The 23597-nt window shown below is 43.4% G+C and overlaps 7 protein-coding genes across 9 annotated transcripts in view; 3 read left to right on the top strand and 4 right to left on the bottom strand.

Moving 5' to 3' along the window:
- eIF4EHP (eukaryotic translation initiation factor 4E homologous protein) overlaps window positions 1-5499 on the top strand; it is a 54951-nt gene extending 49452 nt beyond the window's left edge. The window contains exons 3-4 of one of the 3 annotated variants that reach the window (XM_017160374.3): window positions 4192-4340; window positions 4710-5499. In XM_017160374.3, coding sequence (XP_017015863.1) covers window positions 4192-4340; window positions 4710-4734 — 174 coding nt within the window. In that variant the 3' untranslated portion in view covers window positions 4735-5499. The other 2 variants (XM_017160373.3, XM_070217149.1) reach the window with 2 other exon arrangements.
- A 164-nt stretch (window positions 5500-5663) lies between these two features.
- Window positions 5664-10646, bottom strand: SMC1 (structural maintenance of chromosomes 1). Its single transcript, XM_017160369.3, has 11 exons — window positions 10129-10646; window positions 9925-10073; window positions 9696-9864; window positions 8615-9637; window positions 7554-8123; window positions 7236-7491; window positions 6878-7182; window positions 6708-6814; window positions 6143-6646; window positions 5901-6078; window positions 5664-5838 (listed from the first exon to the last, which is right to left on the bottom strand). Exons 1-11 carry the CDS (start codon window positions 10525-10527, stop codon window positions 5776-5778), a joined length of 3723 nt encoding a protein of 1240 aa, XP_017015858.2. The 5' UTR covers window positions 10528-10646; the 3' UTR covers window positions 5664-5775.
- Window positions 10647-12431: 1785 nt separating this feature from the next.
- Hsp68 (Heat shock protein 68) lies at window positions 12432-14649 on the top strand. The gene has a single exon (XM_017160375.3). It carries the CDS (start codon window positions 12616-12618, stop codon window positions 14512-14514), a length of 1899 nt encoding a protein of 632 aa, XP_017015864.2. The 5' UTR covers window positions 12432-12615; the 3' UTR covers window positions 14515-14649.
- A 914-nt stretch (window positions 14650-15563) lies between these two features.
- LOC108070065 (rhodanese domain-containing protein CG4456) lies at window positions 15564-16185 on the bottom strand. The gene has a single exon (XM_017160380.3). It carries the CDS (start codon window positions 16083-16085, stop codon window positions 15618-15620), a length of 468 nt encoding a protein of 155 aa, XP_017015869.2. The 5' UTR covers window positions 16086-16185; the 3' UTR covers window positions 15564-15617.
- Window positions 16186-17269: 1084 nt separating this feature from the next.
- On the bottom strand, window positions 17270-20032 carry Pisd (phosphatidylserine decarboxylase). Its single transcript, XM_017160376.3, has 2 exons — window positions 19891-20032; window positions 17270-19163 (listed from the first exon to the last, which is right to left on the bottom strand). The coding sequence occupies exon 2, from the start codon at window positions 18807-18809 to the stop codon at window positions 17481-17483; it is 1329 nt and encodes a 442-aa protein (XP_017015865.2). The 5' UTR covers window positions 18810-19163; window positions 19891-20032; the 3' UTR covers window positions 17270-17480.
- Window positions 20033-20160: 128 nt separating this feature from the next.
- On the top strand, window positions 20161-21695 carry Atg6 (Beclin-1-like Atg6). The gene is made up of 3 exons (XM_017160377.3): window positions 20161-20341; window positions 20394-21441; window positions 21500-21695. Exons 1-3 carry the CDS (start codon window positions 20227-20229, stop codon window positions 21603-21605), a joined length of 1269 nt encoding a protein of 422 aa, XP_017015866.2. The 5' UTR covers window positions 20161-20226; the 3' UTR covers window positions 21606-21695.
- Window positions 21684-22531, bottom strand: LOC108070063 (splicing regulator SDE2). Its single transcript, XM_017160378.3, has 2 exons — window positions 22389-22531; window positions 21684-22334 (listed from the first exon to the last, which is right to left on the bottom strand). Exons 1-2 carry the CDS (start codon window positions 22479-22481, stop codon window positions 21726-21728), a joined length of 702 nt encoding a protein of 233 aa, XP_017015867.2. The 5' UTR covers window positions 22482-22531; the 3' UTR covers window positions 21684-21725.
- Between the last annotated feature and the right edge of the window lie 1066 nt (window positions 22532-23597).

Raw genomic sequence — 23597 nt, 5'->3', positions numbered from 1 at the left:
ACGTCAGTTACACTGCAAGTTCTCGTGTTGACAATATGCAGTCCAAACACAAGCAGTGCAAGCAGTCGTTGTGCTGCATGCATATCTCCATCTCCTTTGCACTTCCTTTAGCTGAATAACGGGTATCTCATAGTTGTTTTATTTCAGTTTTTTTTGTTTAAGTGTATCACATGCACATGCGAAATTTCATTTCCGCTTCTCGTTTGTCGTCTTGTCATTTTTGCCAGGACGTGTTTGCAACGCTTTGCGTTCGAGAGGAGGTTGCATTGGAAAAAAGCGTAGAGAGAGTATAACAATTTGCCACAGCTTCAGTTTGATAATCATTTAACACTTTTCCGTATATTTCTCGCTCTAGATAAAAGTAAAAACGAAGCGCAGTCGCCCAATGCATACCAATGAGCGGAGGAGCCCGGGAGTCACGTAGCCAGAAGAATAAAAGGAGGCGAGCCGAAAAGGACCTCATCCCTCAAAAGCGAAGCCGAGGAAGAGCGGCGGTGGCTCCTAATTAAGACAGGCCTGGTCTGGTTCGGTCTGGATGGTCTGGTTGGTCGGATGTTCTGGGCCAAAATTAATGGAACCCACGAGTGGCGGAGCGTTTTCGGTGTTCACACAAATTAAATTCCATCAAGTTTATTTGCTGTAAATGAGAGGCAGTGTGGAAGCAGAAGGAGTGGAAGTGCTGGCCCTAATTTAATTTCCCCAACCCCCAAAAAACCCTTTGTGCCCCTAGTACGTGTTGCCATGCTACCATTTACCACTTAGAAGCGAAGGAATAGGCCTACAGACACCTACACTTGAACATACAGATGCTAAATCAGATTCGTTCGATTTATATTCGTTAGATTTTCCATGTAAATAGTCATTATAATTATTATTGTGGTCTACGCTTGCCATTGCCTCGAGCAATGTCAGCGATAAAGCTTGAAAAAAAGTAAAACCACAAAATTGTAAACATAAAACTAATATTTATTACAAAATTTCATATTTGTGCATCTCGCAAATGCTATGATTAAACAAAAAGAATTAAAAGAAATGAAATGAGAAGAACGAGCAGAGGGCAAATCTATTAATTAGTAATTATTATAATGTGATGTTATATATATAAATCAATCGATAAACAAGAAACCTAAAGCAAATTAAACGGAAAAACAAATGAAATATACAAAACTGTTAACCAACGTAACAAATTTCACTAAGTAGATTTTTCGAATTAAATTTAAATTATAATAATTAAAAGAAAAGTATAGCAAGAAAAAAGAGAAAAACAAAAAGCATTGCTGTATACACGAGATAAAACTGCGTTTTTCTACTAAAAATGAATATGTAAAATGATTTTTCCGACTTAGATTACCCCCTTATACCTAATTATATAAAAACAAATTATAAATATATAAATTACAAATTCTATGTAAATGTTGTGCGTATATAAAAGCAAAAGCAAAGTAGAACCCCACATTTCGAGATCTTTCAGTTATTTATTATGTGTGTGCTATATCTTCATCTTTGTAACCATAAAAAGAGCGCTTGGCTTTGTCTAGAAAACATTTTGGGCCTTAAACCAACCTACTCAAGCCTGGGCCTTGGTGTTCCTCTTAATACCCAGCATTCTTCAGATTCAGATCAATATATCTATCTATATACCCCTGGGGAGGGGGGCTACCCACACACTATGGTTAATAGTTATTCTATATCTACGTGAATGTGTTCGATTCTAAACTTGTATAAAAGCACGCACCCCTCTCCGCTCAAACACGAAATGTTTGTAAAATATTGACAGAGAGAGAAAACGATGGAAGATACGAAATTAACTTATAATATATTAACTATTTCCGGGACTAAAGGAAGAAAACATTTTAGTTTTTCTACTTGAATCGCATTTCTTCCACTTTTCACCAATCAAATCAAATTTAAATGAGAAAGTTTAATACAAAGAATTGAATTTTGAGTCTCTTCAATCCTCAAGCTCAAAACGAACCCCAAGAAAAATTAAAAATCTAGAATTAATGAAGTTTCTAGGTTCTATTATTTAGTTATCTTGTTATTTATATGTTTAGCTTTAGTTTTTGTCTAATTTATTTCTAAGTTTTGGCTCCGCAATAAATACAGACAATTATATATATTTTTTCTATAATTTGTTTCATTTTATCATTTCTGATTCGTGGACGAATGATACAAAAAGCAAAACCAAAAAAATATAAAAAAATGGATAACAAATGAATTGCTAAATTTAAGCGCAAAAGTTCAATTAATAAAAATTAGAATTTTAATATTAACATAATTTGGACTATTTATATATACATACGCATATATATACAACTCTATATATGAATAATTAGTAACAAATCAAATCAATTTCCATAACGACCGGCAGAAAATAAAAACCAAAAAATATATATATATTCTTAGTGACGAGTGCAACAACAAACACTCGTGCAATTGTACTTTAAAATTGAATAAAATTCAAAAAGAAAAAAAACAATGAACAGTGAAGATGGATAAGGAACGAGTGGAATGGTATGAGGCGTCCAATGCAACCCTGATTTGCGTAGGGTTGCCACCGTCAACTTGCAGGCAGCCTTTAGAAAAGAGGACAGCAACCGTCGAAACACAAGCAGACTCACCCACACACAAGGCTTGAGATCAAGAGAGAGCGAAAGGGACAGACAGAAGTAGCTTATAGCTTCAGCCAGGTGTAGAATTGATTGATGATTATTTTTGGTGGATGTGTCGTGCATTGGGAGCAGCAATTGCAACAATAATTCCAGGCATATCGAAGCATTTTTACTCAGCACTCAGAGACGACAGCAATCAGCGAAATCGGCAACCAAAACTGATGGCAATAACAAGCAAAAGATAACCAATTCGGGATCAGAGAGCGAAGACGATGACAAACAGGATGAAGACAGAATACCATACACACAAACACAATCACAATAAAGGACGAACGCGAACAAATAATACTTAACGGGATTCACATATGTATATTCAAGAAGCAATAATGAAAGTATATTTCCAAGTACGATAAATGATAAAATGATAAAACAACCCAAAGAAAGTCAAGAACTAACATGGATAAATATTTATACATATATTTTAATTATAGTTACAAATTAGCATATATATAATTATACATACATACAAACATATATACCGAAGATAGTCCAAATAATTTAGCAAAAGGAATGAAAACCAAACGAAGTAAACTTTAATATTTACAAAATATTAAAATATCAATGTGCAATTTAACAAGCGTTTAAAACACCACACTGACACAGCCACACAAAATTAATGCTACACCTATATATACACACATATGTAAACCGATTATAAACATTATATATGCGTATATAACAGCAAGTCGATACGAAATAAAGATCCATTTAAAAGCGAGAGAAGGCGAGCGACAAACTTTAGTGGCGAGAAAACAATTTAGTTTTGTGTGCACACACCACAGTAAAACCTACTTAAAAGGAAATCAAAATTCAACTAACAAAACAAAACCACACGAAACGAAGCCGTGCTAAAAAGCTACAAAAAGCGGTTCAAGTCAAGTTTTTGAGCAAATACTCATAATTGTTAAACATGTTTAAATAATATAATAACAAAAGCAAAAAAAAAACAAAAAACAAATTAAAAACAAACAAAAATCCGTAACAAAAACAAATTGCATATTATCATATATTTTCTCTCTCCTTAGACAATTTAGTTAATTATGAAAAGTAATGAAAAACAAACATTATAATTAAGTGTTAGTCTTATATATAAATAAATATATGATTAATAATTAATGAAAAAGATAAAAGCCGAAAAAGATAAAAATCATGGAACAGCAGCCGACGAAACAGCAAAAAAAGTGAGAACAAATTAAAATAAAAATAAAAACCAGCAAAGAAACCAAATCGAAATGAGAAAAACAAAACTTAAATTAAGATATTAGATTTGCCTTTGTGTTAATATCAAGTGTGTTTCTTATTACCATTATTATTATAATTTGTTCATTTCCAATTGGTCAGACGTGTGAAATGATTTCCTTACATATTGATTGAGAAATAAAAATTATTAAACAAAAAAGCAACAAAATGTGTTTTAATTTGACTATTTAAAAAGGAGTGTCCCTCGATACAGCATGGTTTCCCTGGCTCAATAGCTATATTATTTTTCTTTAATACTCATAATTCATTTCGCCTGCAGGAGGATAGCTTATCAGTATGGAACCGGACTGCCACTGATATGACCAGTACAACACGTATCCGTGATACGTTACGCAGGATATTAAATATACCTCTAACAACGGCAATGGAGTATAAGATACACTGTGATAGCCTTAAATATGTTTCAATGTAAGTATGGATATCGAAGATTAAGATCTTAAGAGTATAGTATTAAAAAAAGTAACAAGTTTATTTGAAATACCTTCCGCACATCTTAAATCCAAATATTTATTACATTTTGTAGTATATCCTAGTAAATCCTTATCCTTACTAATCCAAACCCTACCTACCTGTTCAATACGCAGGCCCAGGCGTCGAAATCGAAGGCTGGGGAATCTGTTTAATAAAAATCGATACTCATTTAATTCAAGATACGGAAGATCATAGCTAAAAGTCTTTGATGATCAAGTCATTTGTGATTTTGGAAATGTTTATGGTTTAAGAAGGGACGTGCATAGAAAATCCACTAATTTAAAATATTCTTCTCTTATTTTACAGTAATAAAGGCCCATTGAAAAGCTGAAATTCAGTGAATAACTATAAACAAAAGAAAAACAAAAACAATAATTACACAAACAGATAATATAAGTCGCTAGTGAAAGGAGCAGCAACAGTCACAAGTTCATCGACAGCACAGACAGGAGGAACACCAACAGTAAGCACAAGGAACCATCGAGGAAAGACCAGAACATCAGAACATTAGAACACCATCGGAATCGAACCCACAAACCAGGAGATCCCGAACATCAAATCCATAGAAAGGCAAATTAATATTTAAGCGCTAATGAGACAAATCTTTGTATTTTAAACGAGTTTACAAAGTGTGTGTATATATGAAACGCCATAAATATTTTAGTTTGTATGTATAAAGTTTATACTAGGCATTCCCTATTCCCAATTAAAGAAAATCAAAGTCCCCCTAACAACTGCCTCTCCAGTCTGGCCATCTATCCCATCTTAGTTTATTTTCTATTAATCCAAACCGAATACCATCCTAATCTTCCCAATCGATTGGACCACCTCTCCTTGTATTGTAGCCTTATCGATTATCGCCATAGCCGGCAGGCAGCCAACATACACAAGATAATGAATCCAATGAAACTGACACACTAACTAGCCGATACTGTATTTATCTGTTTGCAATGATTATTTTAAATTAATGATACAAACCGAAACTGAATAATCAAATTGTTTGTTTTTGTTCTTGAAGAAATACAAAAAGTTTTTTACGTGAAGAAAAAAAAAAGAGAAAAACTAAAAATTGAAACTAAAAGCAAAAAAAAAACCAGTTGTTTTACATATACCATTCATTTGAACCATAAATTCACACATCCGAATTTTTAGCTCTCCCGTGAACTAAAGGAAACTATTAAAGTTGCAGAACCTATTTTCAAAACAACTTTGTGGTAATCCTTATCAATTTTAAAGTAAGTATTATGGACCGACGATGGATTAAAGTTACAACATTGAGAAAGCTACACATTTACTGGTTTTATTAAATGGAAATTGCCAGCTTTACTTTTAAGTAACATCTAGTGCTTAACATTATTCCGAAGTATGATCCTTACGTGTCCTCGAACATGGTCAAGTCCATTATATAAACATTTGATACGAGGCAGTCCCCTTCCTGGAAGAAAATAGAAAACAATATTTAATAATGCGTTAAATTTCGGTCAATTAAATACCCACCCCAGGTGTAATGCCCACCAGGGCATCAGCATGACCATAGAACTCTTCCTTCAAGGAAATGACAATGGTCTGCAGGTTGGTCGTGTGATCCCTAATGAACGAAGCGACTTTGCCAATGTTTGTGTTGTCCAAGGCGGCATCAATCTCGTCGAGCACAAAGAACGGCGCTGGTTGAAAGCTATAGAAGAATATAGTACACATTTTGATTAGATTTTGGACTATATAAATTGAACTTTTTTTACCTGTGGGTGGAGAAGAGCAGTGCCAGGGCCGCGATGGTTTTTTCACCGCCACTCAAGTTGTTCATGGGCTGGAAACGTTTGCCGGGCGCCACACAATTGTAGTTGATACCATCCAGATACGGCTCCTCGGGATTATCGGGTCCAATGTAGGCCTGGGCTGCCTCGTTGCGAGCCAGCTTTTTGTAGATACCATCAATGGCATCCGAGATGTGCTGACAGCAGGCCACAAAGCGAGAGGAGCGTTCGTTCTTGACCCGCTCGAATGCCGCCTTGGCTTTCTTGGCCTTTTTGCGCGCATTCTCGAACTCCTCGTTGGTGGACTGCACCTTTTCCGTTACGGCATCCAGTTTCTGCATGGCCTTCATGTTCGGCGTCTGTATGCGCTCCAGGACGTCCAGTTTACTTTGCAGGTCCTTTTGCAGCAACTCGTGGGCCTTTTTGAAGCCGGAGTCATCCTTCAGCTTGGCGTATTCTCGTGGTAGCGATGAAAAATCCACCTCAATACTAGGGGTGTTTTATAATGTTATAGATTAAGAATTTGTGAAACTATTTTTACAGAACTTACAGATTATCCATTGCTGCTGCTTGAGAGGTGGATGCAACGTCCGCATCGCTTTGTCGCACCGCATCGTCCAGCGAGCCGCGCAACAATGGCACCACAATGCAATCGGTCTAAGGAAATAATCCAAGATATATTGTTATAATCGTAGTTAATCCAGAATATCTCCAACTCACTTTGGCTTGCAACAGTATGTTCTGTCGTTCGTTTTTCTTGGCCTCGATCTTCGACTCCACGGAGGATAAGTGGCTACCCACATTATGGATTTCCTTAGCCAAATTTGCCACATCCCGCCGAGCTTTTGAAATATCCTCCTCCATGTCATCCACGGCCTGCTTTTTGGCCTGCTTCTCCTGCTTGAACTTTTCCATCTTCTCCTTGTCCTCGTCGATTTCCTTTAAATAGCGCGCCTCAGCCGTTTTGAGGCCCTCCAAGGCATCCTCCTCGTCCTGCACGCTGCGCTCCCAACGCTCAACGTTCTCTGCAAGGCAATTTATTAATTCATTGCTAGTGAATACTTTTCCTAGCACTTACTTTTCGTATCCTTCTGTTTCTCAAAGTCCAGCTGCGAGTTAATGGAATCTATCTGCTGCTCGAACTCGGCCCGCTTTCGCGCTCGCTCCTGCTGCATGACCAGCTCCCGCTCCTCGTACTGCCGGATGTTCTTCACGCCCAGGCGGCGGCAGAAGGAGGCGTACACCTTGTCCTCCACATTGTTCATGTTTTCCTTAATCTCCTGGATGTGCTCCTCGCGGTTCTGCATACGACGCTCGATCTCGTTGATCTTGGGCTGCAAAATGATCATAATCAGAATTTTTATTTAAATTCAAGGCTAATTTAAGACCAACTCACCCCGAAATCATCCAACTGGGTTTGCACCTGCTTCAGCTGGTTGTCATACTGACCAATTGACTTCTTGGAGGACTCCAAATCGACCATACTGTACTTAAGCCTGTTCTCTAAGCCCTTGATCTGCGATTCCACAGTGGCGAGCTCGCTCTGCTTCCGCGACTTCTTCACCAGCTCCTTGAGCTCCTCCTGCAGGCGTTCCTTCTGCATTTTCAGCTGGGCCATGTGCTTCTCGTCCCAACGCTTTGCCTTGCGCGCCAAATCGTGACTGCCGCCGGAAATGAGACCCGATTTCTGATAGAAGGTTCCATCCAGAGCCAAAGCATCGAAGCGCGAACGGTCGATCTCATAGGCCACCTTCATCGCATCCTCGGGAGTCTCGCAGACGAGAGCATTGCCGGTGGCGAAGAGGACGGCGCGTTCAATCTCTTGCGGCTCGAATTTGAGCACATCGAAGACCAATCGTACGTTGCGCGGATCGCTGATGTTGCGCAGACGCTCCTTCAGCGGCTTCACTTGCAGATAGTCCAAGGGCAGGAAGGTTTCCACTTCCAGCATTTGCTCTTTTAAAATCTGTTGGGAAAATGCAATATTTAATTAAGTGAAATCAATAACACAGGTACACAGCCAAAAATTTCCACGCACCATTTCTAATTTTCCCTGATAATTGGGAGCAGATAATAAAAAAAATAAATCCAATAAAATGTCTTCATGAAAACGCTTTAAGCCGAAATTAAAGCATACAATGAACATTCGATTAAAGGAATATTTAAAATTAGTTCCATTTAAGATTTAATTCCCAGATTTCTTTTTTCATCAGAGAAAACTTCAAAATTTTGTGATTTTTGACTTTGGCGTCGATTTCCAAAGAGATGGGCAATGGGGACTATTTTTTAGGAATGCCATGATGTATTGAGAGTAGATTTCACCAAAAATAATAAAGGTTAGACCAATGGGACTTTTACTCAGGATCACCCGATTATCATGGAAAACTAGAAATGGTTCGTGGAAGTTTCACAAAGTTAAGTTTTGTGTTCCTGTGTAATCAGCAATGAATAACCCACCTGAATGCAGTGTCGAGCTGTCTTCTCGGTGTCCACAATGATGGCCTCCATGAACTTGCCCAGCACTTTGGTGACGGCTACGTTATAACGCTTGTGCGTGGGCTGACACATGTTAATCATGCGGTCGTAGACCCCGGGAACCTGCTTCTTGAACAGCTCCACCACCTCCTGCTTCTTCTTGCGCCGCGCATCCTCGTGCTTGTCGCTCTTGGCATCGCCCAGTTGGTCGCGCACATCCTCCAGCTCGCGTTGCTTTTCGGCAATCTTCTCCTTGGAGGTGCCCACATCTCGCCGGAGCTCGTCCTTGATCCTGTTCTGCTCCTCCAGGGCAGCCTGCGAGGATTTGATGTGATCCATCAGCTTGTCGCGACGCTTTACAGCTTCCTCGCGCTGTAGGGTGAGCTTCTTGAAGGATTCCTCCACGGAGGCGCGTCGATTGGTCTCGCCATCGAGCGTGTCCTGCTCGGACTTTTGTTCCCGGTTCACCGAGTCCAGCTCGGAACGGTACTGGGTGGCCGTGGCCTCCGCCTCCTGCTTTAAACGATCGTACTCCTGCACCAGGCCCTCCTCCATGTTGACGCTCTTGCCGCGTCGCTGCGATTCGTTCTCGATCTCGTCCTCGAAGCGCTTCTTCAGGGCCTCCACATCGGCCAGCTGCTTTTCGAGTTTCCTGATGTCCGACTGGTGGGCATTGTCCGCCTCGCGGGCCGTCTCCAGGGTCTTTTGCAGCGAAACGAGCTTCTTCTTGCAGTGCGTCACCTTCTCCTTGGCCTTGATGTACAGCGGTCGGCGTTTGTTCATCTGCGTCTCGAACTCGCGGATCTCCTGGTCGATTTTGGCCAGGTCTCGAGTGATCTTTCCAGCGTCTTTCTTTTTTTCCCGCAGTATCTCATCGGCGGCTTCTTTCCGCTGCTCCACCACCTTCACCTCCTGCTGGCGGACCTCTAAATCCCCGGTGAACTTGCGAATGTCCCGCTCCACGTGGAAAAGTCTGAAGAGTTGGTATTCAACTTGTTTCTCATTCTGTTGGGGATGAAATTGGTTTAGAAATGGGGTGGATTAGGGGGAATGCTAGGCATACATATTCGTTTTGCAGGCGGGTATAGCGATCGGCCTCCATCTTCTCGTGCTTGGCCTCCTTTCTTTCCGCCGCGATGCCCTTTTTCTTTTGGTATGTGAACTGTGTCTCCTCCTCGGCCACAATCATTTCCTGTTTCAGGCGATTGTAGTCATCCTTGAGCAGGCCAGAACTGGAAAGGTGAGCAAGGATTAGAGGATTAAGAGTTGAATAGCTTTTAGTTATAAGTTACCCGCTGATTTCCTCAAACAAAGCCGTGCGTTCCTTGGGCGTCTTCATGGCTATGTTCTCCACCGCCCCCTGGAACACCAGAAAGTTCTTGGCCTTCACATTGATGCCAATCTTCTCCAGCTTGTTTAGGTAAGTGCTGCTAGCAACGCTCTGAAAAGTTTAGGAGATTAGTTGAGCAAAAAGAGACTAATGAATCAAAACCAACCTCTCCATTTATGCGGTACTCCGAGGAACCGCTGATCACGGCCCGCTGGAAGTCCATGTGCTTGTCGTGGTTGAGCACAAACTTGGCCGTCACATAGCAGCTGCGCGAAACGGGCTTGCCAATGGAGGAGCCGTGGATGAGGTCGTTCAGGCGCTTCACCCGCAAGCTGCTCGTCTTCTCGCCCATCACGAAACTGATGGCGTCCATGAAGTTGGACTTGCCCGATCCGTTCGGCCCGATCACCGCGTTGAATTGCTTGAGCGGACCCACTACTATGTGGCCGCGGTAGGACTTGAAGTTCTCCATTTCGATGTACTCCAGGAAGGCCGTCTCGTCGTCCGGCTTGCGGATGGGCGCCGGCGCCATCCGGTGGGACACCTCATCCTCGTCGTCGGCCATTCGCACGTTCGGCTGGGCGCAAAAATCCACGGGAAATAACAATAAGAGCGCGAAATTAGTTGTTTTTCGCGAGAAAAAAAGACGCTGGGAAACGCTTCAGAAACAGTGGAAACGGAATCCCTGGCTCTCTGGGGATTTTGCCGTTCTCAGTTGACGGTCACACTGCACAAGCTAAAATCGATAATCGATTAATGTCCCTAGGGAAATTTATCGCTGCTTTTATTTAAATAATTGTTAAATTTAAATCAATTTAAGCAGAAATATACATGTCATAACGCTGGACATATTGAAAAGATTGGTTAAAAAATTATTTGGGACATGTTTGGAAAAGTATAAGAAATAATAAAACATTTCGAAAAATCCTGCTTTCAAAGTTACAAATTTTCGTAAAAACGAGTAAAAATTGGAACAAAAATAAACTTTTTTAAGTCAGTAGGAAAGGCCAGGGATATATGTATAATACCATTTTAATACAATAACACTATATTAGATTATAGTCTAATTATAATTATAGGTGTACAAAACAGGACTTTTTTGATTTGGGTTAGTGTACCAAAAACCCAGATCCTGATTTTCCAACGAAAAATATCATAATTTTTGGCCGAGATAAATAATAGTCCAAATATGGAATGTCATACCTAGTTGAGCCCGTAATTAAATAATAATTATTTTTGGCTGATTAATTGCATTTGTAATTATACAATGTCATGCAAATAAACGTCATTTATTATTTTAATATGTTTTTGCACATATTTATACATATATGTATAGTTAGCATTCAAGTAGTTTTGTTGGATTTTATTTTGCGTTCATACATATGTATATTTTAATTTTATGTATGCCAGATTGTACAAATGTACATATGTATAAACAAAACAAGAGAGAACGCTATAGTCGGGTTCGTGTCCCGACTATCTAATACCCGTCACTCAGCTAAAGGGAGTGCGAACGCTGTGTCGGGTTGGTGTCCCGACTAATAATCGTAACTCAGCTAAAGGGAGTGCGAGGGAGATAGATATATAATTTTTGATTGCGTATAACTTTTTAATGAATGGTCCGATTTGAAAAATGTCTTCTACATTTCGATAGGAATAAATATACACAACAAAATTGCATTTTTACTTCTCGAAAATCTTTAAAGATGTGGGCGCCAGACACATTTTAAAATCGTTAGTGGGCAATTGTGGGCGTTAGAGGGGGCGTGGCACTCGGCTAAAATAAACTTGCGCTGCGTAGAAAGCCCAAGAATATGCGTGCAAAATCTCAACCTTCTAGCTTTTGTAGTTTCCGAGATCTCAGCGTTCATACAGACAGACAGACGGACAGACGGACAGAGGGACAGACGGACATGGCTAGATCGACTCGGCTAGTGATCCTGATCAAGAATATATATAGTTTATAGGGTCGGAAACGCTTCCTTCTACCTGTTACATACTTTTGCACGAATCTAATATACCCTTTTACTCTACGAGTAACGGGTATAAAAATATAAACGTTTTTCGCGAAAATCTTTTAAGCAATATCAAGAGGCCTTCTCAGGGGTATACTTAAATCGAAAGATGCACACATATGTTTTTTATACACACGTCAATAAAGCAAATAAACATAATCTAAAAATATGAATGGTATAATGTATAAATACGAAACTGCGCCCAAAATAGCTTGCACACGAATTTGTTTTAATGGCCCGAATCGAGTGCTGACCTATGACAATTCAAATTATATCCCTAGATTTTTCCTGAACTTTCTACTCCTTTCATCTCTCACCATTTCCCCTCCTTGTACACACTAGCTGACTCGCTCGCACTCACGCGAAATGTCTCGAATGTTCTGCCCTTTTCTCGCAGGGAAATCTCGAATTTTCCCCTCACTGCGGCTGGGTATAAATAGCGGCGCAAATTTCCCAGCCGCCACATTTGAAATCAAGCAGTCAAAGTGAAAACATATAACTCAAGCGAGCGAGAAATAAGAAAAAGTGACAGTTGAAAATTGAGAAAAATTAAAGAAATATTCGGAAAGTATTCAAAAATTAAATAAAGGAAAAGCTCATTTAAATCATCTACCAAAAGCGTGAAAAACCGAACAAAAATGCCAGCTATTGGAATCGATTTGGGCACCACGTACTCCTGCGTGGGCGTCTTCCAGCATGGAAAGGTGGAGATCATCGCGAATGACCAGGGCAACCGCACCACACCATCCTACGTGGCCTTCACGGACTCGGAGCGCCTGATTGGAGACGCGGCCAAGAACCAGGTGGCCATGAATCCGCGCAACTCGGTCTTCGATGCCAAGCGTCTAATTGGACGTCGCTTCGATGATCCCAAGATCCAGGAGGACATGAAGCACTGGCCCTTCCGCGTGGCCAACGACAATGGCAAGCCCAAGATGAGCGTGGAGTTCAAGGGCGAGCAAAAGAGCTTTGCTCCGGAGGAGATTAGCTCCATGGTGTTGACGAAGATGAAGGAAACAGCTGAAGCTTATCTAGGCTCTACTGTCAAGGATGCGGTGATTACAGTGCCCGCCTACTTCAATGACTCCCAGCGCCAGGCCACCAAGGATGCGGGCGCCATTGCTGGTCTGAATGTGCTCCGGATTATCAACGAACCCACTGCCGCAGCTTTGGCCTATGGACTGGACAAGAATCTCAAGGGAGAGCGCAATGTGCTGATCTTTGATCTAGGTGGAGGAACCTTCGATGTCTCTATCCTAACTATAGATGAAGGTTCCCTATTCGAGGTGCGTTCCACAGCTGGAGATACCCACCTGGGTGGCGAGGACTTCGACAACAGGTTGGTCAACCATTTGGCCGAGGAGTTCAAGCGCAAATACAAGAAGGATCTGCGTGGTAATCCGCGTGCCTTGCGACGCCTGCGCACTGCCGCCGAGCGGGCCAAGAGGACGCTCTCCTCCAGCACAGAGGCTTCCCTGGAGATCGACGCCTTGTTCGAGGGCCACGACTTCTATTCCAAGGTGAGCCGCGCCAGGTTCGAGGAGCTGTGCGGCGATCTCTTCCGCAACACGTTGCAGCCGGTGGAGAAGGCGCTGAACGACGCCAAGATGGACAAGAGTCAGATCCACGACATCGTTCTCGTTGGAGGCTCCACACGCATTCCCAAAGTTCAAAGCCTGCTGCAGAGTTTCTTCGGGGGAAAGAGCCTCAACTTGTCCATTAATCCGGATGAGGCTGTGGCCTATGGAGCTGCCATCCAGGCGGCCATTCTCTCGGGCGACGAGAGCAGTCAAATCAAGGATGTCCTGCTCGTCGATGTGGCTCCACTCTCGCTGGGCATTGAGACCGCCGGCGGCGTGATGACCAAGCTGATCGAGCGGAATAGTCGCATCCCCTGCAAGCAGTCCAAGACCTTCACCACCTACGCGGACAACCAGCCGGCGGTTACCATCCAGGTTTTCGAGGGCGAGAGAGCTCTGACCAGGGACAACAACGTGCTGGGCAACTTCAACCTGACGGGCATTCCGCCGGCGCCACGAGGAGTGCCCAAGATCGATGTCACCTTCGATTTGGATGCCAATGGCATTCTGAATGTTACGGCCAAGGAGCAGGGCACTGGCATTGCCAAGAACATCACCATCAAGAACGACAAGGGACGTCTGTCCCAAGCGGACATTGATCGCATGCTCAGCGAGGCGGAGAAGTATGCCGAGGAGGATGAGCGCCACCGCCAGCGGATCGCCGCCCGCAACCAACTGGAGGGCTATGTCTTTGGCGTCAAGGAGGCCGCCGAACAGGCCGGCGATCGCATCAGTGCGGCGGATAAGTCAAGTGTGTTGAAGCGCTGCAGCGAGACGGTCAAGTGGCTGGACGGGAACACCACCGCCGAGAAGGAGGAGTACGAGCACAAGCTGAAGGAGCTCACCCAGTTCTGCAGCCCCATTATGACCAAGATGCACCAGCAGGCAGCTGGAGGAGGAGATGGTGGACAGCAGGCCGGCGGCCACAAGGGTCCCACCGTCGAGGAGGTGGACTAAGTCACAGCCAAGTTCCATTAGTGTAGATCTCATAATCTCATGATATTCTTCTGGTCAAAATACTAAGATTATTTTAGTTAGAATATGCTACTGGGTAGTAATTTAATAAATATTATTTATGACTTGCCAAACCATATAAAAAATGTTTTTAATTTAAAAATTGGATTTATTTCCGGGGTAATAATATTCATTTCCAGGTTACTTGTTTTTAAGTTAAAAAAAAACTATATGTTCCTCTGGTCAAAATACTAAGATTAGTTTAGTTAGAATATGCTACTGAGTAGTAATTTAATAAATATTATTTATGACTTGCCAAACCATAAAAAATGTTATTAATTTTAAAAAGGGATTTATTTCCTGGGTAATATTCATTTCCAGGTTACTTTTTTTTTTAATTTAAAAAAACTATTATAGATCTCATAGTCTCATGATATTCTTCTGGTCAAAATACTAAGATTACTTCAGTTAGAATATGCTACTGAGTAGTAATTTAATAAATATTATTTATGAATTGCCAAACCATATAAAAATCGTTTTTAATTAAAAAAAGGAATTTGTTTCCGGGGTAATAATATTCATTTCAAGGTAACTTGTTTTTTAATTTAAAAAAAATAGTGTAGATCTCATAATTCTTCTGGTCAAAATACTAAAATTACTTTAGATAGAATATGTAGTAATTTAATAAATATTATTTATGACTTGCCCAAGCCAAATAAAAAATGTTTTTTATTAAAAATACGATTTTTTTCCGGGGTAATAATATTAATTTGCAGGTTACTTGTTTTTAATTTTAAAATATCATAATCTCATGATAATTATCATATTATAATCTTCTGCTCAAAATACTAAGAATATTTCAGTTAGAACATGCTACTGAGTAGTAATTTAATAAATATTATTTATGACTTGCCAAACCATTAAAAATGTTATTAAATTAAAAAAAATAGTGTAGATCTTATAATCTCATGATATTCTCCTGGTCAAATACTAAGGTTATTTTAGTAATTTAATAAATATTATTTATGACTTGCCAAACCATATAAAAAATGTTTTTAATTTAAAAAAAAGGATTTATTTACTGGGTAGGAAAATCAATTCCCAGGTTACTTGGGCAGACCCTCTCTTTTAGCCCAATCTAGCCAGGATCCCTCGTAGTTCTTGACGTTCCTGAAGCCCAAAGCTGCCGCTGCCTCGGCGGCCTTGAGGCTCCTCTTGCCAATCTTGCAGTGGAAGATGATTTCCGTATCCGGCTGGGGTTTCTCCCGGCCATATTTGGACTTGAAGAGCTGCTCACTGGCCGCCAGTTCCTGGCTAACCACTCCCAGCGGAATGTTGATGCTGGCGGGGATCTGGCCCGTCTCCTTCAGCTCCTCCGGCTCCCTGACATCGATGAGCAGCTTTTTGGGTTCACCGGCCAGTTTCTTGACCACATCGTAGTCCACAATTCCAATTGCAGGTGCTTGGCTGCCGTAGAAGCGCTGCATCAGGTTCTTTTTGGATGTTCCGGCTGCGTTGGGGGACATCTGGGATCTGGCGACCCTCAAGGCCATCGTGCAGTGTCTCATCAGCATTTTAATGTGCTTAATAAATGATTAAATTCACAACAAATAACAATTATTACGTAAAATCGGAGAGAACAACAAATGAATGCCGGCTAACAGCTGTTACACTCAATTCACCAGATTTTAGCAGTGTGGTGAGTTTACGGGGAGGTGAACTCTACTTTGGCGCCCTTATTTGAAATGATCTAAGTGTAAGATTAAAGTTTCTGTTGAACGGTTTTTCAGTTTTAATTTGTAGTTTTTAGTCTATTTTTTCGACATTTTATAAACTTTGATTTAAATGTGGCCGATATTTATATATTTAATGTTTTCCCCCCTTTTCTAAAAAACCAATAATGTGTACAATAATAACCAAAAGTAATTGAAATTTACTTTTTACATTTTTCTTAAATTGATTGATTTCAATTCTTAAATTAAAGGTTTTTTGTTATTTATTAAATTGTTTTTAAATAAACGTGTACAACAAGTTGATTAAATTTTCCTTATAATTACCATTTCCTAAAGGTCTGTGTTCTTGATTAATTAAAATTAAAAAACTGGAAAACCAACCTAGGGTTAAAGCTTTAATTTTATAACATTTGCAGCACTGAGTGCCTTAGAATAGGCGCCACATTCGAAATTCGCCTATTGATCGCCCTACTGCCGACTGACGCAGATTCCCGGTTCTCGGTTCGGGTTTGGGATCGCAATCAAATCTGTTGCCAGGGCGAGTCGTCCAACACTCGCGGACTTCGTGGAGTGTGTGTGTCAAGGCCTGGGACCGAATCACCCGTCACCGCCTGATAAGTTCAACGAACAAGATTCCCGCCGGCAGGCAGGGCTTGATTGAATCAATTAAACGGAATCGGAATCGGAATGGATTGCGATCCCGGATTCGGTGCGCAAGTAAACACTGGGTGGGGTAAGGCATAGACGACTGAACAACAGCTCATCAAATCTCACAGCGGCACGCGCTCGTCTGGTTCACTGATAGCCTCCATGTCCGGAAAAGAGGTGATCCGAATGTGAACCCCCCGGCAGGCTAATTAGCTATGATAAGCTAACCACAGTGGTAGTCTCCTGAATCCTCAACGACGGGGGTTCAACGACTGCCTATCGAATGGTTAATTCTTATCACAAAAGTCTCCTGATAACGCCTAGCCCACCTCAACAATCGGTGTTCCACTTAAGAAGCGCGTGCCGAAATGAGTTAATTGCTTTTGTTGTTCTCAAATATATTTCGACGTTTTATTGTATAAAATATAGCTTAGGACTACAGAAATGGCAACAATACACAGTGTTAGCTTCGCAGGATGTTCACAAAATACATTTGCCTGGGACACGAGCGTCTAATGCTAATACAACGAGTGAGGTGAACAGGATGGGTGACTGATTCGGTACAGGATTGGATACAGGATACCCTTTTCATTTGGCTCCTGCAATGTGACCGAGAGACTCACCCACGCGGATCTTCTGGCCGGCTACTATATCGAATTTAAAGTTCTTGGGCGCCTCGAAGAGCAGCACAATGGTGCTGCCCATGTTGAACTGGCCGACGAGGTCGCCCTTGCCGAATTCCTTGGGCGAATTAAGGGCCAGCTCGTCGTACTCGTAGGTGCTGGGCGGATGCTTGCCGACATTGAAGCCAGTCCAACGGTTCGTTTTCAGCTCGGCATCCATGTAGATCTCAACGGAGCCCACGTTGGTGGCACCTACGGCGGTGTAGGAGAAGAAGCCGTGCTTCCACTGGCCCATGTAGAGCACCCTTTCGTTGAGGCAGAACAAACCAGGCAGCCAGCCGGCTACTTTGGGGCTCACGGACAGCAGTTCGCCGGAGAAGTGACGACGGATGCTCGGTTGCCAGGCGGTGGGAGAGTGGAAGCGGTGATAATCCCCGGGTGCCAGGTAAATCACGCACTGGTACAGCTCCGTAGAGCCATCGCGCTGCTTCTTCAGTGCCTGTGCATAAGAGGCACCGGAATTGGCCTGCTCCACGGTCTCCAGTGGCCCCAGGAAGTCCTCGATGCTGTAGTTCACACCCTTGACCTGTTCAATCAGCGAATCTGAGGCGCTGCCAAAGTGCAGGACCTTTCCATCTGCGGGAGAAACGAGTGGTGCCTCCTGATTGATGACGCGAACGCCCTCTTTGAGCGGTCTCGTGAAGAACTCGGCCAGGCTATTGTAGTGCTCGTACTCCGGAAACTGGGCCTCACTCAGGTTCACATTGAAGGTGTTGGAGTACCAGCCGTAGACATAGGGACGCAGACTCGGCGGCAGGTAGCAGGCGGCCAGCCAGCCCCAGCAGCGGCTGATGATGCGCAGCGGCAGGGAGCAGTAGACGCGCGACTGGAACTCGGAGGCGGTCCTGGGCTGGCCATCCTCGTCGCAGCGACGCTTCTGTAGCTGCCACTCGATGGCGCCGAACACGCAGATGCCCATGGGAGCCCAGCGCAGCAGGAAGCCCGTCCAGCGTGAGAGGATGTTGCGCCGCAGTTGGGCCAACTCCTGGCTGGGATTGGGTTTGGAATTGGGTTGGTGTTGTGGTTTCCTGTGGTGTAGTTGCGCCTCCTTGGAGGCGGAATTCGAGGAGAACTGACGAAAGTGCCGGGCCACCTGGACATTCTGCGGCTGGGGTCCTTTGGCGGGCTGCAACTGGAGCTGGGCCGGCTGGTGATGATGCTGCTGCTGCACCACCTGTCTGAGATTGCCGGCCTTCAGCAGGAAGCGGCCACGAGGTACGAAGTAGGAAACCATTGTTATTGATAAAACCGCAGCGACCCCGCCGCTTTAATCACGTAATCACGTATGCTATATGCCTATGGGTATGGCCAGATAAAAATGGCACGATGTGGAACTGCTTCTGCTTCTGTTTTTGTTTGCCTAATCTGGCGCGATTAATTCGGCTGGCTTTTAAGTGGCTGGGAATGGGCGAATTTACGAATCCGGAATGCCTAGGAACAACTGCAAAACATTCGTTTGGGGGGATAATTCTAGTTCACTAGTGTCGCAACTCAAATGTGCGGGGGAGTGGGGATCGGATCAGATGGGATGTTCTGGATGTGGAGGTTCCAATTGTTGCTTCCGTATCGCTGTGCTGCCTGCAAGAGACTGAAAGTTTTCCATGGGCCGTTAGAAGCGAAGAGGCTACAATGTGACCACTGCCAGTGCTGCCAGCTTTTAAAAGCTAGATTGGGCTACCCAATTGCTTGAATATTTGAATTTGCTTGTATTACAAAAACAAAGTTTCCCCTAGCAATAAACTCTAGTTTTGAAATATCTCTTGTTTTCAGTGCAAATCTTCATGTTTTTTTCCTTTCTTGGATTCTCTTCGCTTATCATGGTTTGTGGCGTACCAAAGCACAAGATTGCGGAAGTCAATGTCCTTAACCTTTAATACTTTGACTATATGTGGGGTGCTAAATACGTCATTTCGCATTCTTAAAGTATGAATTGAAATTCCATTGACGTAATATATAATAATAAATTGCTTTGGTTTCATTGTTTGAAAAATGGCTGATTACTTTCCAGGCACATTAAAAGCTACGTTAATGAGCAAATGTGAATATTAATTAATTAAACACATATTCATATAATTAGTCATAATTTTGTATTAACTGAACTGGGAAAAATTACTATTTTTGGAAGATTTTTTAAAATGACCTTTTACATGGAATTCTTTTTAGCTTTAATAAATGTATAATTGCACTGCGAATTTCTCAACTAACTAATTATGTCATTAAATTAATACAGCTTAACAAAATACAGCTAAATCTAGCTTTTATTCCCTAGCTAGCTCGGCAGCACTGGCGACGGCACTGCGTCTAATGTTGCTCACCAAAACAAACGAAAAGCGAAACCGTTCTCTCTTATCGGCTCCGCGGGAACGGGAATAGTGGTCAAGGCCTGCGGCTCCGCGACACGCTCAAGCCCCCTCGGCGGACACAATTGGGCAATGTTTTTGTTTAAAACAGGTTTTTTCGCCAATTCTTTCTTTTTTATGCCCCCGCTCGTGTTGACTGTCCGAATAACTGCGCCATTTTCGACTCTCTGCTCTCGACGGGGGTGGCAACTCTGGCAGCAGCTGCCAACAGCTGATGGATTGGATTATTTGTGTTTTCTTAATTTAATTTAATTGTATGCTTAAAACGAGGGAAAACAAATAGCGAGCACCATGAGCGAGGCGGAGAAACAGGCGGTGTCCTTCGCCTGCCAGCGCTGTCTGCAGCCCATCGTCCTGGACGAGCAGCTGGAGAAGATTAGCGTGCATGCCATGGCGGAGTTATCTTGTAGGTGATTATAACACCCATGAAATCCCTCTAATGAATCATCTATTTCCAGTGCCCATCTACAGGGACAATGGCAATACCCTGGATCCCCAGGACGCCAGCAGCTTCGACCACTTTGTGCCGCCCTACAGGCTCACGGACTCCATCAACGGCACTGGCTTCATGCTGGTTTCCGATGGCCGAGACAACAAGAAGATGAGCGCCGCCTTCAAGCTGAAGGCGGAGCTCTTCGACTGCCTGTCCTCCAACTCGGAGATCGACCATCCGCTGTGCGAGGAGTGCGCCGACTCCATGCTGGAGATCATGGATAGGGAACTGCGCATCGCCGAGGACGAGTGGGATGTGTACAAGGCATATCTGGACGAGCTGGAGCAGCAGCGCGAGGCGCCGAATGTGGAGGCGCTGGACAAGGAACTGGACGAACTGAAGCGCAGCGAACAGCAGCTTCTGTCGGAGCTGACGGAGCTCAAAAAGGAGGAGCAGTCGCTGAACGAGGCGATTGCCCAGGAGGAGCGGGAGCGCGAGGAGCTGCACGAGCAGGAGGAGAGCTACTGGCGCGAGTACACCAAGCACAGGCGCGAACTGATGCTCACGGAGGACGACAAGCGGAGTCTGGAGAGCCAGATTGCCTACTCGCGTCAGCAGCTGGAAAAACTGCGCGATACCAACATCTTCAACATCACCTTTCACATCTGGCATGCCGGGCACTTTGGTACCATCAATAACTTTAGGCTGGGCCGGCTGCCCTCCGTTTCGGTGGACTGGTCCGAGATCAACGCCGCCTGGGGACAGACCGTGCTCCTACTGTCCGCCCTGGCCCGCAAAATCGGACTTACCTTCGAACGCTATCGCGTGGTGCCCTTCGGCAATCATTCGTACGTCGAGGTGCTCGGCGAGAATCGAGAGCTTCCGCTGTACGGCAGCGGCGGCTTTAAGTTCTTCTGGGACACCAAATTCGATGCGGCCATGGTGGCCTTCCTGGACTGCCTCACGCAGTTTCAGAAGGAGGTGGAGAAGCGCGACACCGAGTTCCTGCTGCCCTACAAAATGGAGAAGGGCAAGATTATCGATCCCTCGACGGGAAATTCCTATTCAATCAAGTGGGTTTTCTGCTTTCTAGTTGTGATTTTTCGTATTTATATGATATATTCTTTGCAGAATCCAGTTCAACTCGGAGGAGCAGTGGACCAAGGCCCTGAAGTTCATGCTGACCAACTTGAAATGGGGTCTGGCCTGGGTTTCCTCGCAATTCGTGTCGCCGTGATGTTCTCTTGGGTCATTCAAATGTTTATTTATACAATTACTTATTAATCCTCTTAGTGCTTAGTATTAAATCGAAATCTTTCAAATTTTATATAGGTTTTAATGAATTTACTTAATTTGTCTAGTTTTTGATGGCCTTTTTCTGTGCCTCCGGCTCCTCCTCGCTGTCATCCGAGTCCGAATCGGAACCTGAGATATCATCGCCTATCCAAAGAGTACCCTTTTTCTTCTTTTTGGCCTTGGTCTTGTCTTCGGCGGGTGATTTCCTCTTGGTGCCACTGGTGGAGGCTTCCTGGGCCGCCTTCTCCTTGATCTCCTCGGCCTGCTTGAGTCCCTCCTCAAAAGCGTCGTTGACTTTCTCTGTGAGATTGGCCCTCGCCTCCTCGTACTTGTCGTCCTTGAAGTCGTGCTTCGGCACGGCCAGCAGCTTCTCGATCTTCCGCTTCTTCCGCTCCTCGGCCTCCCGTTCCCGCTCGCCCTGCTTGTCCAGCCAGGCGCGCACCCGCTTCTCCTCGTTGATGTCCCTCAGCCGACGGCCACTCAGATCCCGGCAAGCCTCGCGATTCGTGGTCTTTTCGATCTGGGCGCCAATGGCCCGCAGCATGGAGCCGAATCCTCCCTTGCCGCCCACCTGGCGCAGGATGCAGTGGACATCGCCTCCACATAGTTTTCCCTCCAAATCCAAGCGTTTTCCATTGCTCACCAGATAGTAATCCTCAGGCTTCAAGTTCTGTAAAGCAAATACCCTATTAAGGAAGATCATGAAATTCTCACAAATACTCACTGTGTTATCCCCAATCCGGCTGCATAGCTCAGCATAATTTCCGCAATCCCCAGTAACCAAATATTTATTGTTTATAAAAATATTTATGCCCATTTCGACGGTCTCCCTTTTCGATGACGATTGCACTTTCTAATAGAGGTGGAGAAACATCACAACTTTTTAGAAACATCGATGTTTTTTGGCGACAATCGATGTTTTTGTAACATTACCACTTTTAAGCCTAGTACTCAGTACGACGAAAACTGCTAGCTAAGCATAGGAGTAAGCGAGAGGCAAATAGGTAGCTAAAGCCCTTAGCCGGGGACTTTTCCCCCCTCGGTACTCAGTTGAGCTAAGGAAATAGTAAGAAAATACCAAATAAATACTAGATTTAGCGGATGAATTCCGATGAACGCCTTTAGCCGCCGACCAAAGAATAAAAAATTTGATCTTTGGCTGTGTTTGTGCAGAAGCGGTGTGCCAATAACAATTTATAAATGGAAGGAAAACCACAAAAACCAATGGAAAACTGCCTGTAGGAGTTGCTGCAATACATATCGCCATTCCAACAGGGAATTTAAAGCTTGCGACCCAGGTCGGTCCAACGTTTTGTAATATTTTAAAATTGGCGCCAGCTAATTTGTTTGCTGAGAGTAAGACCATGCTACATGCATTGCGGGTGAACTCCGAAAACTTCGGTCACACCAGAAGATTAATATTTTTCGACTAGTAAAACTCTTAGCCGAACTGAGTACTAGGCTTTAAAGAAAAAGGCGGAAAATGTGTTTTTCATTTAAGCCTAGTACTCAGTACGACGAAAACTGCTAGCTAAGCATAGGAGTAAGCGAGAGGCAAATAGGTAGCTAAAGCCCTTAGCCGGGGACTTTTTTCCACCTCGGTACTCAGTTGAGCTAAGGAAACAATAAGGAAATACCAAAAAATACTAGATTTAGCGGATGAATTCCGATGAACGCCTTTAGCCGCGGCCCAAAGAATAAAAAATTTGATCTTTGGCTGTGTTTGTGCAGAAGCGGTTTGCCAATAACAATGTATAAATGGAAGGAAAACCACAAAAACCAATGGAAAGCTGCCTGTAGAAGTTGCTGCAATACATATCGCCATTCCAACAGGGAATTTAAAGCTTGCGACCCAGGTCGGTCCAACGTTTTGTAATATTTTAAAATTGGCGCCAGTTGATTTGTTTGCTGAGAGTAAGACCGTGCTACATGC

The sequence above is a fragment of the Drosophila takahashii genome, chromosome 3R (assembly GCF_030179915.1).
Source record: "Drosophila takahashii strain IR98-3 E-12201 chromosome 3R, DtakHiC1v2, whole genome shotgun sequence".
NCBI classification, from domain to species: Eukaryota; Metazoa; Arthropoda; class Insecta; order Diptera; family Drosophilidae; genus Drosophila; species Drosophila takahashii.
The sequence above is the reverse complement of the archived record's forward strand: the minus strand, read 5'-3'. Positions and strand labels throughout refer to the sequence as shown.